The 17,076-nt window shown below is 47.8% G+C and overlaps 3 protein-coding genes across 3 annotated transcripts in view; 2 read left to right on the top strand and 1 right to left on the bottom strand.

Moving 5' to 3' along the window:
- LOC121855938 (tetra-peptide repeat homeobox protein 1-like) overlaps positions 1-6,152 on the top strand; it is a 35,630-nt gene extending 29,478 nt beyond the window's left edge. The window contains exon 4 of the mRNA XM_042351159.1: positions 5,531-6,152. Within this exon, the coding sequence (XP_042207093.1) occupies positions 5,531-6,152 (622 nt within the window). The remainder of the gene's footprint in view (positions 1-5,530) is intronic.
- Positions 6,153-6,249: 97 nt separating this feature from the next.
- Positions 6,250-6,573, top strand: LOC121856036 (U1 small nuclear ribonucleoprotein C-2-like). The gene has a single exon (XM_042351305.1). It carries the CDS (start codon positions 6,250-6,252, stop codon positions 6,571-6,573), a length of 324 nt encoding a protein of 107 aa, XP_042207239.1.
- A 9-nt stretch (positions 6,574-6,582) lies between these two features.
- Positions 6,583-9,728, bottom strand: LOC121856147 (proline-rich proteoglycan 2-like). Its single transcript, XM_042351462.1, has 3 exons — positions 9,700-9,728; positions 7,717-7,997; positions 6,583-6,749 (listed from the first exon to the last, which is right to left on the bottom strand). Exons 1-3 carry the CDS (start codon positions 9,726-9,728, stop codon positions 6,583-6,585), a joined length of 477 nt encoding a protein of 158 aa, XP_042207396.1.
- Between the last annotated feature and the right edge of the window lie 7,348 nt (positions 9,729-17,076).

A 17,076-nucleotide genomic window follows, 5' to 3' on the forward strand; every position in this document is an offset into this window, starting at 1 on the left:
TCTTACCTTCATTTCTGCCTTGATGGTTCTCTCTCACTGTCTCTACCTGTCTGCCTATTTATCTGTCTGTCTGTTTGTCTCATTTGGTCTATCTGTCTCATTATTTTCCTCCTTTGTAAGTCCCTGTTTCTCTTTTTATCTGTTTTTATCCTTTTCTTTCTATATCTTCCTTTCTTTATGTTTTTTCTTCCTCTTATTCCATCATTTAGTTTGTTGGATTTTATTTGTAATATGTAATTACCTGGTTTATTTACCTGTGGATCTGATTATATGTCTTTTATCTACCCTTTCGTTTTTATGCTCTCTCTCTCTCTCTCTCTCTCTCTCTCTCTCTCTCTCTCTCTCTCTCTCTCCCACCCACGTCGCGGCAGAGCTTGACACATTGTCCTCACTCAGCTAATTCCGTGGCTCCTGCGGCCAAGGCTAAAAACTCCCGCAGAAGACGTGTGTTTCTCTCGTAAATTCTAAACTTCCTCTTACGGCTTTAATGAAGTCTGAGCCTTTCTTTACGGCGAATGACAATAGTTTTAGATCTATCGTCGAAGGATCTTTGGTGGGTATCTCTCTCGCTCTTAGATCTATTCTGTCGTAGGTAAGGACATTCATTTCCATCTAATCGTAAGAGATCTTGGTGTCGCTCTCCTCACAAAGAACTTTCGCATCAAAGCAGTGTGAGATGCAATACCTCCTCTTCCTCCTCTCTTTCCTCCTCCTCTTCTCCTTCCTCCCTCTCCTTCCCATCCCCCTTCTTTCTCCTCCTTACTCCCCTCCTCCACTGTCGTGTCTAAGTCAGTTACCCATAAAAATTTTTAGATCCGTTTTCTTTTATGTTTACATGTATCTAGTGAGTGATGTTATTAAATGATACTGAGCACATAAACACTTACTGATGGTGATAGTTATTGTTATTTAATGTCTTATCTACACTAACTTACTCCTGAACCTCAATAGTTTGTCTAAATAGAGAATTCCATTATTATCGTACCTCAACAACGTCTACTATAGGTACAATATATAGTTATATTTTGTGTCTATTTTCACTACCTGTTCTTTCTTTCTTTCTTTCTTTCTTTCTTTCTTTCTTTCACAGTAATCAAAATGAACAACAAGGACTCTCTCTATTCTAAATAGTTATCATTAGTGACTCACCTGTAATTGGGGTAGATATTAATTCCAGGGCCCCGTTACAGTATGTAGTGATGGTGGTGGCGGCTGTGTTGTAGTGATGGTGGTGGCGGCTGTGTTGTAGTGATGGTGTGGTGGCGGCTGGTAGTTATGGTGGTGGCGGCTGTGTTGTAGTGATGGTGGTGGTGGCGGCTGTGTTGTAGTGATGGTGGTGGCGGCTGTGTTGTAGTGATGGTGGTGGCGGCTGTGTTGTAGTGATGGTGGTGGCGGCTGTGTTGTAGTGATGGTGGTGGCGGCTGTGTTGTAGTGATGGTGGCGGCTGTGTTGTAGTGATGGCGGTACTGTGTTGTCATTTCAGAAGGTTTCATTAGAGTCTGGCGGTGTCTTTTTTTTTCTCTCTGTCTGTTTTCCCATTTTTCTGTTTGTCTGTCTGTCTGTTTGTCTGCTTCTTATTTCTTTCTACCTTTGTCATTTAAGCCCCTTAAGTTTGTCTATATCTCATTGTGTTTCTGTACGTCTGTATGTGTGTGTGTGTGTGTGTGTGTGTGTGTGTGTGTGTGTGTGTGTTTGTATGTTCTATGTCTTTCTACGTGTCTGTATGTCTATTGCCTCTCATTGTGTGTCTATATGTCTGTGTGTCTCATTGTGTTTCTGTACATCTGTATGTGTGTGTGTGTGTGTGTGTGTGTGTGTGTGTGTGTGTGTGTGTGTTTCCTTGTATGTCTGTGTGCGTCTCATTGTGTGTCTATATGTCTGTGTGCGTCTCATTGTGTGTCTGTATGTCTGTGTGCGTCTCATTGTGTGTCTATATGTCTGTGTGCGTCTCATTGTGTGTCTGTATGTCTGTGTGTGTGTCTCGTTGTGCCTCTGTGTTCGTCTCTCCAACTGCGAGTGAGTTTAACAAGTTTGACGTCAGCAAGGACAGGAAAATGGTGGAGTATGACAGAATAACTTAATGTTGTGTTTCACTTCTCATTAACGTTGAGTCTGTCTGTCTGTCTGTCTGTCTGGCTGATGTTTTATTTCTCTATGTCTCTCTCTGTTACTCTCTCTCACTCGCTGTTTCTCCCGCCCCACCATGACGAAGGTAACTACCGGCTGTACCTTGCTTGGCCTGACGAGGAGCCCCGGAGAGACTAGATGGTCGTGAGCTCCCGGATCCCCGCCGGTAAAACACCTTCAGGAGATTAAACCGATGAATCCTGGTGTCACCTGAGCTGAGAGGAGGTCGTGGGGGCCTGATTATCCCACGGGGCGCTGCACAAGTTGCTTAATTCTATTACATTGTGACTCCCTCGTGATGAGTCCCCTCCCTCCCTCCCTGCCCCCCCTCCCTCCCTCCTCCCTCCCTCCCTCCTCCCTCTCTCCCTCCCTCTCTCCCTCCCTCCCGGCTCCTAGGGTTTCAGCAGTTAAGGTAGAGATTAAAGTATTATTTTTCTCTCTGTTACGAGATTTTATCTGAAATCTAGAGATTAAGATAGTGTTTATTTTTCTTCTGTTTAAGGGGAATATCTTGAGGGATGTTTTAGGGAGGCCCTCCATAGGCAGAGTAGAGGGCGGTGTGGTGCTGTGGTAGAAATGTCTTACAGGCTCCTGGTATTTTTATTCTGGTTTTATCTTAAAATTTGTAACATTTACAATGGATAAGTTTATTTGATCCAAGATGTGAAGATTTCCTTTAGAATATTTCACCTTAAAATCACGACAAACAGACCTTAAAGAACAAACTCAAACAAACCTTTGATTTTAGCTGAAACGGACCACTGGGTCTTGTCAACTGTGGTCTGATCCTATACCTACATGAGACACAGCGCCAAGTGGGATGTTTTTAGCTTTACCGAGTTGTGGTGCTGAAAATATTAACCCCTGGTCTACGGGCGCCCCTCTGTACTGAATATAATCATCTGGTGTTGGAGAAATAAAATATTAAACGTGGTGTCCCCGCAGTGAAGGTGTTAGTGGAGATAGTCTACTAACCCCTCGTGTTGTTATCGTGTTAAATCTTGATGCACGAGGCGAGTGTTGGGTCAAGCGGTACACTAGCTGTTGAAATTGAACTTTTACCGAATGACTTTGACAGGCAGCTCAAGATTTTTATGTAGAAAGTCTTTAAAGAAACGAGTTACTCATGAGTCACGGAACATACAGTACCTGATCAATATACAGAGATCACTGACGATAAGCAAAGGTCACATATACCACCAGAGAGTCGTAAATTGAAGCGACTATTGTACCATTGCGTCACCTTCCAAAACAACAGTAGCTTTACGTATGTGTGCGTGTGCGTGTTGGAGCCTTACCCACCTTTGTAAAGAGTCACTCACAGTCATCAAGAAATTCTATGACTGCATGCCATCCCCTCCCCCACTCTGCGTACCTGACGGCGACCACCCACGCCCCCTCCCCCACTCTGCGTACCTGACCACGACCACCCACGCCCCCCCCCCTCTTCACTCAGAAACATACTGTAATCGTCGTCCAACCTGAAGAGAAAACACAGGTAAGTTGTATCCGTGGTGGCTGGTTTAACGCGATGAATATATGACTGTCGACCATCTGGGTTTAAAGTTTTACTCTGTATTTATGTTGGTTCGTGACTATCAGGTAATAACCAGGTGACGAGATTCTGACAGGTAAGTATGAGGTGGCAGGGGCGGTAAGTTGAGCGGGTGTCTCCTGAGCACTCAAATTATGGCGTGTGGTTTTATGATAAACTTTTTCTCTTTAATTATCTTGTCTTTTGCTGTGGTTGACGTTACGTGGTTGTGTGTCAGGGGAAAAAATGTCAATAACTGAGACACGTATTATAAAGTGTAATAGTAACAACTCTTCAGGTGTAGTAAATGATTATGATCTGTGGAGGAGATGATGGGAGAATGTTTAGGTAGGAAAGTTCATACACAGTAGAAGAACGACTCAATGAACGATGCTTAAATGACATAGATTTTGATTTTCTGAGTAAATATATAGAGGTTAAATATATCAAGAAAACACACAAAACACAACGTAAACAGAGGTGGATGTTTATAAAGATGAAGCCAGTAAGTGAAGGTCATATAGAATGATAAGTATAATAGTTACCAATAATCCTGAGGAGGAAGGTATGATTACCATGGCTTTGTAACTTACCTCAGTGTTGCAGTAAAAGGAAACAGTTCACGTCTTGGTTAAAATTTTATTTACTTATTATTATTTGTCCTTTAATATAACAAGATTAAGTCCAAACGTGAGGTATATATTTATCTCATATATAAACATATATACGAAATATTACGTTGGGGAGTTTCTGGGGATGCTATTGGTTCTTGGCAGCATGACGTGTAAGCTTTGATTAGCCAATAGCATGAACGCTCCCTCAGTGGGGCTTCCAGGAACTACCAATAGACTTGGCGCCGAGGCTCAGTGATCCGTCTTAGCTTAATATGTTTCCCTTAACTAAGAATCAATTAATAGGTGTAATTAAGGAGTTGTCTCAGGGTAATTATGACACCTTTATTGTTATCTTTATGTTGTGGTTTAATGAGTCAAATTTATTCTTGTATTACCTGTTATTGTGAAATTTGGTCCCACCCTAAAGATTACACCCCCCCCCCAGCCTCAGCTCTCCCTCACACCTAAATAAACAACACCTCAATTATCGTTTTCTACAAGTGTCATACATGTGTCAACCTCACCCCCTCCCCCCTTACAGCTCAACCTTGGGTCACACTACTCAGTCCAACGTCAACCAATACTAAGGAGTGTCTCACAACCCAACATAAGGGCAGAGGTGCAGCCAGAGGCCCTCCTTAGGAGTGGCGTCACCCCCCGGGCCCTCTCAGGGGCAGCGGCGCCCCCATGGGCCCTGACAGGGTCTGTGGTGCCCCCAGGTGCCCTTCCAGGAGCGGTGGTGCCCCCAGGGGCCCTGCCAGGGATGGTGGGGGCTCTCCAAAACGCGGTAGCGACCCAAGGGCCCTCACTTTGGCGGCAGCGCCCCCAAGCGCCCTCTCAGGGGGGGGGGGGGGCCTGGGGCCCTCCAAAATGCGCTGGCGCGCCCCAGGGACCTCCTAGGCGCGTTAGCGCACCCAAGGGCCCTCCTAGGGGCGGCAGCGCCCCTAGGGGCTCTTCCAGGTGTGGAAGGTCCCCCAGGGGCCCTCCGAAAGGTGTCGTACATAGTGCATACGTCCACCAATCCCTTACTTAACTGTGATTGGTGGACTAAAATGTAAATCCACCAAATAACAGCCAATAGGGGAACAGAGTAGTCAGTCAGCACAACACCCCAATTTATCTTTTCCTGTTGGATATCTATTTTCCTTTACATTGTTCATGATGCGAAGATACTGGAAATGTGATGATGGGCGGTGTATTTATTTAACTCCATATCTCCCAGCTAACTAAATAGTGCGAAAACAACTACCCCCAGGGGCCCTCCCATTGATGGCGGTGACCAAGGGGACTTTTCAGAGGCGGTGGCGACCCCAGTGGATCTCCCAAGGGCGGCAGAGCCCCCTGGGGGCCTCGCAGGGACGGCAGCAACCCCAAGGGGCCTCCCAAAGGTGGCAGAGCCCCCAGAGGCCCTTCTAGGTGAAGTGGCGCTCCCAGGGACCCTTCCAGGGGCGACTGGGCCTCCAGAAGCCACCCCAGGGGCTGCGACGACTCCAAGTTCCCTTTCAGGTGCTTTTCCAGGGGCTCCAGCGCCCCCAGGGGACCTCCCAGGGGTATCAGAGCCTTCAGGGGCAGTCCCGGGGGCGGTGGCGCCCCCAGGGGCCCTCCAATGGACGACAGCACCTCTAGGAGCCCTCCTGGGGGAGGCATCGGTCCCAGCAGCCCTTGCAGGGACCCATCCCCCAATGGTGGCGGCGACTCCAGGGGCACTCTCAGATGCGGTAGCGATCCCAGGAGCCCTGGCAGGGGTGGCAGCGCTTCCAGGGGACCTCCCAGGGCCGGCGGCGCCCACTGTCGCCCTCCCAAGGGCTGCGACGCCTCCAGGGGCCCTCCCAGGGGCGGTGGCTATGCAAGGGTCCCTCTCAGAAGCCCTCTCATGAACTGCGGCGCCCCAAGGGACCCTCACCAGTTTGGCAGAAAGCCCCCAGGGGTCTTCCAACGGGTGGCGGAGAGCCCCCAGGGGCCCTCCCAGGGACGATGACGCCCACAGGGGCCTTTCCAGGGGCGGCGGCGCCCACAGGGGCTTTCCCATGGATGGCTGTTCCTCCAGGTACCCTCCAGGGGGAGGCAGCGGCTCCAGGGGCACTCACAAAGGCCCTCCCAATGGCGGCGGTGACCCCATTGGCCCTCTTAGTGGTGGCGGCGATCCCAAGGGCCCTTCCAGGTTTGGCAGCCATCCCGGGATCCCTCCCAGTGGCGTCGATACCCCCATGGGCTCTTCGCAGGGATGCCAGCGACCCCACGGGCCCTCCCATGGGTGTCGACGCCACAGTGGCCCATCCACTGGCGGCGACACCCTAAGGGTCCCTCCTAGGGGCGGCGTGGGCCCTCCAAAAGGTGGCGGCGATCCAAGGGGGCTCCCAGGGCCGGCGGCGCTCCGAAGGGCCCTCCCAAAGCCGGAGGCGCCGCCAGGGATTCTCCCAGAAGCGTTATCGCCCCTTGGGGCCCTCCCAGGGGTGGCGACTCCCAGAGGGGCCCTGCAAAAGGTGTCGAACTTAGTGCCTACGTCCAGCAATCCCTTACCTAACTGTGATTGGTGGAATAAAATGTAAATCCACCAAATAGCAGCCAATAGAGGAACAGAGTAATCAGTCAGCACAACACCCCAACTTATGTTTTCCTGTTGGATATTTATTCTCCTTTACATTGTTCATGATGCGATTATATTGGAAATGTGATGATGGGCGGTGTATTTATTTAACGCCATATCTCCCAGTGATTTAAATAGTGCGAAAACAACTACCCCAGGGGCCCTACAGGGACAGTGCTCCCTGGGGCCCTCCCATTTGCCCTACCAGGTGCAGCCCCCTTAGGATCCTTCACAGGGGTGTCGGCACACACAGGGACTCCCCATTGGCGGCAGAGCCCCAGGGACCCAGCCTTTGGGAGGGCCCCTGGAGTCGCCCCCGCATCAAGGAGGGCCCTTTCAGGGGCGCAGTGCCCCCAGGATCCCTCCCAGGGGCGTCGGTACCGCCAGGGGCCCTCCTAGGGGCCCTAGCATCAAGGAGGGCCCTTTCAGGGGCGCAGTGCCCCCAGGATCCCTCCCAGGGGCATCCGTGCCCCCAGGGGCTCTTTCAGGGGTGGGGCTTGGGAATAAAGAAAATGTATGGAACCAATTTAGAATCTCAGTCAGGTAAAGGGATCTAATTATCTATATCTATATCTATATCCGTGCCACCAGGGGCCTTGCCAGAGGCAGCGACTCCCCCAAGTTCCTCCCAGGGGTGACGGCTTCCAAAGGATCCCTCTCAGAGGCCTTCCCTGGAACGGTGGTGCCCCCAGGGTCCCTCCCAGGAGCGGCATCGCCTCAAGGGGCACACCCAGGGGCGGCGGCGATCCCAGGGGCCCTCCTAGGCGCCCTTGGTAGTCCCATGGGACTCCTGGCCCTGGTGGGGCCTCCGCTAGGTGCCCATGGTGTGTTTGGTCGTGATGGGGAAATTTTACTGTCACGTGGGCCCCAGGGCTCTGGTGGAGCTTCTGGAGGTGCCCCTAGCACTCCCATGCGGTCCTGAGGCCTGATGGGGACTCTGGAAGTCCCTGGCAGTCCCATGTGGCCCGGGCTCTGGTGGGGCTCCTGGGGAGGCCGCTGGCAGGTCCATGGGGCCCTGGAGGGCTCCAGGGGCTCCCTTTGCAATCCCATGGGGGCCCGGGCACCCGATGTGAATTCTGAGAGCACCCTTGGCAGTCCCATGGGGCCCCTTGCTCTGATAGAGCCCTGGAACCCCCTGGTAGTTCCATGGGGCCAATGAGCCTACCAGGTCCATGGAGGGAGGGAGAATGGAGGGGAAGGAAGGGAGGGGATGGGAGGGAGGGAGGAAAAGCAAAGGATGAAAGGGAACGGCTGAAGGGAGGGTAAAGGTTGGGGAAGGGAGGGAATTAACAGGAGGGAGGCAGAAAGGGAGAGAGGGGAAGAGAAGGGTGGAGGGAGGGAAGGTAAGTGAGGTAGGGGAAGGAGGGGGAGAATGAATGTTTGGGAGGGTAAGGGTCGGGAAGGTAGGGAGGGGAAGGAGGAAGGAAGTGAGGTAGGGGAAGGGAGGGAGGGAGGGGAAGGAAAGGGGGGAGGTAGGGGAAGGAATGGAGGGAGGGAAGTGAGGTAGGGGAAGGAGGGAGGGAAGGGCAGGAAGGGGGGAGGAGGGAGGGGAATGGAGGAGGGGAAGGAATGGAGGGAGGGTAATGGAAGAAGGGGAAAGGATGGAGGAAGGAAGGAAGGGGAGAGAGGAGAACGGGGGGGAATAGGATGAAGGGGTTTGAGAGGGAGGGAGGGGAAGTGAGTGAAGGGGAAGGGAGAGAGGGGAAGGAAGGGAGAGAGGGAGAGAGAGGGAGGGGGAGAGGGGAAGGGAGGGAGGGAGAGAGGGGGAGGGAGAGAGGGTAGGGAAGGGAATGGAGAGAAGGGGAGGGAGGGAGGGAGGGGAAGTTGGCTTTATGGGGGCTTGGCGGTGGCCGTACGGACTCATAAGGTATCACAAGCATTCATAAGGACTCACAAGGACTTAAAAGAACTAAAAAAATAACTCACAATAACTCACAAAGACAATCGCTTTATGAGGGCTTGGCGGCTAAACATCTCCAAACATCTCTGAGCAATCCTAGACAACCAAGTAACCCTCTTAACATCCCCAACTAATTACTCCTAAACATTCTAAAAACATCATAAAGGACTCCCAGACATCCTCCACCACCACTAACCGGTTCCAAAACATCCCTAAGCACCAGAGGAACACTCCCCCACCCCCACTCCACCACCCCCACTCCCCACCCCTGTTCCCCCCCCTCCCACTCCTGCCCCCCACTCCTCCCCCACTCCTGCTCCACTCCTGCCCCCCACCCCTGCTCCCCCACCCCCGCTCTGGTCAGATTTATCCTGGCAGGGCTGTCCCCACTCGTTGCTCGTTGCTCAGGCATAAAAGGGCAAGAGTTTTTTCTTTAGTGGCTTAGTAATTACAAGACCAGACGTCCCTCGCTACTGAATGATGCGTGATTAACAATTAGCTTTGCGTTTTTAGGAGACAATTTTTCTTGCTAACATCTCATCAGGTTAACGAGTAATGTAGTTCGGGGCCTCTAATATCCGATGCTCTAGCTCAGGTTTTATTGTATGTGTGTATGTGTGTGCGTGTGTGTGTGTGTGTGTGTGTGTGTTTGTGTGTGCGGTTGCCGATGCTCTGTTGTTTCGTAAAAATAATTGAGGCGTCTGTCTGGAAGGGAAGCGGCGAATTATCCCCTAAATCTGGGGGTCGAGTCGGGCCAATTAAATTAATCCCTGACATGGACAAACGCTGGAAAATCCTTCTTCTTCTTTTCTCTATCGTGAAGAAAGTAATGACGTTAATTAAGGGCTGTAAGGTGGACAGGTTTACGAGGTGGGCGCCCCTTACCATCCCTCCCCCTAGACCTGCAACAACAGCATCAACACTCCTGATGACTTACCTGTGTCGTCCACCTGCTTGTTGTTGCATGTTTACTTAGTTGTTTTCCTCCCTTGTTTGTCTGTTTACCTACCTGCATGGTTGTTAATCTACTTGCTTGGCCATGTTGTCTTTTTGTTTACCCATCTGTCTATTTGTTTACTTGCCTGTCTTTTTTGTTTGTTTACCTGCCTGCCTGCCTACCTACCTGTTTGTTTGTTTACTACATACCTCCTTATCGTATTTATCTACCTGACTACTTGACTGTTTACCAACCCTTTAACTGTCTTTTTTTGGTGTTTACCTGCCTGTCTGCCTGCCTACCTACCTGTCTGCTTGTCTGTTTATATTCCTACCTGTTTGTCTTGTTTCCTTACCTGTGTGCTTGACTTGTTACCCAGCTACTTACGTGTCTGGTCACCTGCCATCTCATCTATCTGCCTCCTTGGGTGATGAGATACGTTCTTACATATACACCTTCGAGAAAAATCCAACTTATTAACCTTTCAAAATGGTTATACCTGATGGAGACGAGCCTCAGTTTCAGATGGAGAGCCTCACCCCTAGATGGAGAGAGCCTCACCCCCTAGATGAGAGCCTCACCCCCTAGATGGAGAGCCTCACCCCAGATGGAGAGCTCACCCCGCAGATGGAGAGCCTCACCCCGCAGATGGAGAGCTTCACCCCTCAGATGGAAAGCTTCACCCCCAGAGATGGAGAGCTCACCCCAGATGGAGAGAGCGCCTCACCCCCAGGTGGAGAGCTCACCCCCAGTGGAGAACCTCACCCCAAGATGGAGAGCTCACCCCTGAAGAGAGCCCCACCCCCAGGGAGAGCTCACTCCCCAGATGGAGAGCCTCACCCCAGATGGAAAGCCTCACCCCAGATGGAGAGCCTCACCCCAGTGAGAGCCTCACCCCAGGTGGAGCTCACCCCTAGATGGAGAGCCTCACCCTGCAGATGGAGAGCCTCACCCCTAGATGGGGAGCTCACCCCCAGATGGAGAGCCTCACCCCAGTGGAGAGCCTCACCCCCAGATAGAGAGCCTCACCCCTGCAGATGGAGAGCCACCCCAGATGGGACACCCCCAGATGGAGAGCTTCACCCCAGATGTAGAGCCTCACCCCTGCAGATGGAGAGCTCACCCCAGATGGAGAGCTTCACCCCTAGATGGAGAGCTCACCCCCAGATGGAGAGCCTCACCCTTGCAGGATGGAGAGCCTCACCCCAAGATGGAGAGCCTCACCCCAGATGGAGAGACCCCAGATGAAGAGCCTCACCCCGAGATGGAGAGCCTCACCCCCAGATGGAGAGCCTCACCCCCAGATGGAGAGCCTCACCCCCAGATGGAGAGCCTCACCCCCAGATGGAGAGCCTTGGCCCCACGGTCTGGAGATTCCATATTCCGCTTGAGTGGTCGTCCCTATCGAGCGAGAAACTGATTACTTATTTAATACAGACAGATTATTTTAATGGACGAATGAACCCTGAGAAATTGGGTTCTGAGGTAGAGAATGCGTTGGTAATAATGCTGCCACCGATGGGAAGTGATTTTGGTATTATGTTCTGGATAAATAATGTTGTTATTCTTGTTATACCTTGATAATGTTCTTCCTTTAATTGTTCTTATGTTGTTATTCCTGTTATACCTTGATAATGTTCTTCCTTGATAATGTTCTTCCTTTAATTATTCTTATGTTGTTATTCTTGTTATACCTTGATAATGTTCTTCCTTTAATTGTTCTTATGTTGTTATTCTTGTTATACCTTGATAATGTTCTTCCTTTAATTGTTCTTATGTTGTTATTCTTGTTATACCTTGATAATGTTCTTCCTTTAATTGTTCTTATGTTGTTATTCTTGTTATACCTTGATAATGTTCTTCCTTTAATTGTTCTTATGTTGTTATTCTTGTTATACCTTGATAATGTTCTTCCTTTAATTGTTCTTATGTTGTTCTTCATTTAGTTTGTCAATCATTTATTTATTCCTTTAATGTTTAATTTTTTAATTTTTTTTTGTTTTCTGTTCGTTTCCCTTATTCAGTTGTCTATAAGCTCTTGAGTCCAGGGTTGGCAGATTTAAACCAAAATACAACATCGTTTTATGTTTTGTTTTAATCTATGCCTTTTATCTTGGTTTTAATAAGTTTTTTGCTTGTTTTTTATTACTTCCGGATGGTTTTAATGGTTTATAGTAGATTTGGAAAAACACATGATAAGGCGGAGAGAAAAACGCTGTGGGAGGTATTGCAAGTGTATGGGGTGGGAAGTAATGGTTTAATAACACTAAAGTAATGGTTTAATAACACTGAAGTAATGGTTTAATAACACTGAAGTAATGGTTTAATAACACTGAAGTAATGGTTTAATAACACTGAAGTAATGGTTTAATAATACTGAAGTAATGGTTTAATAACACTGAAGTAATGGTTTAATATCACTGAAGTAATGGTTTAATAACACTGAAGTAATGGTTTAATAATACTGAAGTAATGGTTTAATAACACTGAGGTAATGGTTTAATAACACTGAAGTAATGGTTTAATAACATTGAAGTAATGGTTTAATAACACTAAAGTAATGGTTTAATAACACTGAAGTAATGGTTTAATAACTCTAAAGTAATGGTTTAATAACACTGAAGTAATGGTTTAATAACTCTAAAGTAATGGTTTAATAACACTGAAGTAATGGTTTAATAACTCTAAAGTAATGGTTTAAAAGAGACAGTGGGGAAAAATAAAAATAACAGTTGTAATAAAAACTCTACAACCTGGTAACAACAACAACAATAATTACATTAGAACCATACATCAATAACAATAACAATAACACCAGAACTACACAATAACAACAGCAACAATAACAGCTAAAATGTATATAAAACAAAATAACAAAGAAATAAAAACCACCACCTGGAAACACCTTAAAACAACTGGGTTATAATCACGACAGAATGACACAAGTGAGACGATCATGAAGAAGCAATAACTCACTAACGTCACGTGTAAATGATACTACAACCTTCCAATTTGCGTGTCAAAAGCTGCAGCGGCGGAGCTAATTTTATAGTCTCTTTGTCTAGCAGGTAAAAATATACATTCGGTGTTTACAAAAGAGTGTGTGTGTGTGTGTGTGTGTGTGTGTGTGTGTGTAAGAGCAGAAAATACTCTCCCCACACACACACATCATTAGCATTAACAGTGACCACATTCCCGGGAAAGTTAATCGTCAGCACTTAAAATACAGACAGGCAGACAGACGGACAGAGAGGCCAGTAGACAGACGGACAGAAGGAGGATGTAGGTCAGTGAACTTCGTATTCAAGTCTGACCTTGGTGAAGATGAATGTTTATGCTGAATTATGAAGATACTAGCCTTCACGGTCCTTCCTGAAGCGTACACACACACACACACACACTTCTGAACATCTCCATTCAAGGACTCAATAACACCACTGCAGCCGTGACGAGAAACCGGGAGCCATCTTCAGGTAACTCCAAAGACCCTCTCTCGTTCCTGAACCTCTGACTATTCATTTTCTTTAATTGTACATAAAAGATAAATTCTAGTCTGTGTGCACTTTCGAGACATTACTGGGCGTCATCACTGCGTTATAACAATGTGTAGGAAAGTATTTTTGTTTTCGTTACTTATTAGGAAGAAGCATTTAACCTGTGGAGCTTCCATGAGAATCCGGGCCCTATACTTGAGTCTCTATGAAAGTCGCTGCCACTGCTTGCTTCCCTTCTTCCTCCTCCCCCTCTTCCTCCTTCTTCCACCTCTTTTTCCTCCTCTTCTTCTTCTCCTCTTCTTCTTCCCTCTCCTCCTCCTCCTTCTTCCACCCTCTCTCGTCTGCTGTTTCCGCTCACCTCCTACCATTACTCAACAAGCACACAGATTACGGACCTGCCAAAGCAAGTGGTGTATCATGGCCACAATTTAACACCATTAACTACATCAAGTACGCTCGTTACTGCCTGGTTAGCGTTTATGGGGGTATGTTAACTCCGGGTTGCTGGTCAAGATTGATGCTAAGAGAGAACCCAACTTTTTTGTTTTTCATTTACTGTTTTTTATTTATTTTCTCAATTCTTCTTTTATCTCTATCCTACGTGTTACACTTTTTTCCTACTAGTATTCTCTTTATTCTTCTCCATTATCTTTATTCTCTCTTCTTCCTCTCTACTTCCTCCTTCGTTCGAGTTAAAAACGAATAATCAAAACTCAAGTTATCATCAATCCTGCTCCTCTTAAGCCTTTCTATTTGTCTATATATTTATCACATTTTATCTTATATTTTCATTTTCTTTTTTCCTGTATGTATTCTATTCTTTTATTCCCATCCTTTGTTATTCTGTTATTAACTTCATCGTTTCTTTCATCAGTTCATTCACCAAAATATTTTCCGTCTTTCTTATCACTTTTTCTCATTTCTCTTCACCCATTTCCGGTCACCGTTTCCTTGAATTAAATCCTTCTTTCTTCACCTTCACTCCCCCTCCCTTCCTTCTCCCATTCTCCCTTCCCTTCCTTCTCCCTCCCTTCCTATCACCTTATTCTCCCACCCTTCCCTACCCCTTCCTTCTCCTTTTCTCTCTTCCCTTCCTTCTCCCTCACTTACAATTGTCTTAGACTGTGAAAAAATAGAACCTTGTGGCCTATACTTTGTAATCCTTTTTTGCGCTACCGCTCACAGGATGAGTATGGGGTGCACAATAAACTAGCTGTTGTCCGCGGCAAAAAAAAATAAAATTCCACACACACACACACACACACACACACACACACACACACACACACACACACACACACACACACACACACACACACACACACACACACACACACACACACACACTAGTTTACCCTGGAAGTGAAATGTTCTTAATTATACAGTTTTAAGAGTTGGCTGGCAGATACTGAGTGGGTTTACGAATCGTCCTCAAGTCGGTGAGCTGGTTTAAGAGAGAGGCGTTGCTGGAGGAGTGGAAGTGGGAGGAGGAGTAGGAGGCGTTGAACTGGATTAAGGGTTGTCTTGAAGGAGGCGAAGGAGGTGTGAAAGTGGCCCCCTGCAGGTGCCCAGTGACGCCCCTTCTGAAGAAACAATTACAACCTGTCACCTGTGATCGACGACTGGCCATCAGGTGGGCAGCACAGGGGAAGGTGGGCAGTACAAGGGAAGGTGGGCTACGCAGGGACGGTAACTGGAATAGGTGGGCTGAGTAGGTAGGCTGGGTAGATGGGGAAGTTGGCCCAAGTAGGTGGTGCAGGTGAATTAAGTGGAGAGTACAGGTGAGTTTGAGGAGCAGCAAAATGTGGGTCAAGTTGTTCAGATGGGTAACAAAGGTGGGACAGCACAGATGGGTCGATAGGGTCGATAGTCAGCACAGATGGGTGGACGGGTAACAAAGGTGGGTCAGCACAGGTGGGTCGATGGTCAGCACATGTGGGTCGATGGTCAGCACATGTGGGTTAATGGGTTCCCTGGAGTGGGTTCTTGTTGTATGACGATTGAGGAGGTAAGTTATGGGGTAGGACCTTTCTCTGGGCACTGCTTCACTGCCTCGGGTTCAATAATAAAATGGAAATGGAAATACAGACAAAAATTATCACTATATGTATGTTTCCTTGAGCCTGGGGGTGTGTCAAGGGTGTTTACCATGATGGGTTGTATCAAGTAGAACATGTATATTATGGAGCAGGTAACAAGATCACTAGATGTTGTAACCGCTAGACTAAGGTTAGGATATACGGTACCTCTGGCTGTATGTCCCTCATGCAGCTGTAAACAAAACAAAATGCAAATTGGACACACACTCGAACACTACGTCCTTGACTGTGAAACAATAGAACCTTATAGGGACAGATTCAAGCACACTGTATGAAATGGCACAGCACTTTATCTCTAATGGCAAGATAGCCGACATATTAGGATAGTGTCCACTTTTTTTTTGCACTTGATAGTTAAGTCATTTCAGATGTATAGAACCAAACACACAATGTGCTTGAATACCTCTCACGCAAATGTGAGTAACAAAGTGTGCGGCCAGATATACTGCCTCACACTGCTGTACTCACGCAGTCGTTCATAAGTCACCCTCTGTGTACAGAACTAAACAAACAATGTATTTGAGATACTCTGTAACATTCAGCACAATAATATCCTGACTACGGGAGTCTGTTATATACAAACCCTTTGTGGCCACTGTTGTGTCATCCTTTTGCACTCACAGGATACATATGTAGTGCACAATAAACTAGCCGCTGTACGTGGCAAAAATCAAAATTCAATTCTTCCACCACCACTAACCCCATCACCTCTATACACCACCACTACTACCTACACCATTACCTCCATACACCACCACTAACACCATCACCTCTGCCGTCAGAGACCCCCGCTGAAGCCCAATAATAAGTTAGAGGGAGGCGGCCTTATCTTCCTGTATCTGCAAATTCAATCAGACACCTGACGTAGTGTTCATAAATCAGCCACTAGACTCTCTCTCTCTCTCTCTCTCTCTCTTTCTCTCTCTCTCTTTCACACTATTTCACACACTCTCACACTCACACTCACTCTTTCACACTCTCACATTTTCTCTCTCTCATTTATTGTGTTTTCTTTAACTTTTTCTCTCTCCTTTAATTGTCTCCCTCTCTCTCTCTCTCTCTCTTTTCCCTCCCTCATTCTACTTGTCCTTCTCTCTAATTCTGTGCCTGTCTCTCACCCCCTCCCCTATCTTTCCCATCTCCCTTCTCTTTCTCACCCATCTTTCTTACACCCCTTTCTCTTAACACCCTTCTATTACCCTCTCTCTTTTACCTACACTCCCTCTCACCCTCCATCCCTCCACCCTCTCATACTTTTTACCCCCACCTCCTCGTTCTCTCTCCATGCTCAAGAAAATGACGAAACTCGCGTATAATTACTGATGCTTATCTGAATGATGGATCCACCTGCTTCTGCCTGCCTCCCTGCCTGCCTGCCTGCCTGCCTGCCTGCCTGCGACTCCGTGTAAATGTAATCCACCCCAGATCAACAGGTACCTTTGGTCATCTCTGGTTTCCCATCCCAATAATAGTTAGTTACTGACCGGGAAAATTAATCTTTAGGTTGACCTCTCGTTTAGGTACAGGTCTGGAGCTTCAGACAGATGTATATGTAGGTCAAGGGTTCCAGCAGGTGTAGGTCAAGGGTTCCAGCAGGTGTAGGTCGAGGGTTCCAGCAGGTGTAGGTCGAGGGTTCTAGTAGGTGCAGGTCAAGGGTTCCAGCAGGTGTAGGTCGAGGGTTCCAGCAGGTGTAGGTTGAGGGTTCTAGCAGGTGTAGGTCGAGGGTTCCAGCAGGTGTAAGTCCAGGGTTCTAGCAGGTGTAGGTCGAGGGTTCCAGCAGGTGT

Source organism: Homarus americanus, unplaced genomic scaffold (assembly GCF_018991925.1).
Source record: "Homarus americanus isolate GMGI-L3 unplaced genomic scaffold, GMGI_Hamer_2.0 scaffold1024, whole genome shotgun sequence".
Taxonomy (NCBI): Eukaryota; Metazoa; Arthropoda; class Malacostraca; order Decapoda; family Nephropidae; genus Homarus; species Homarus americanus.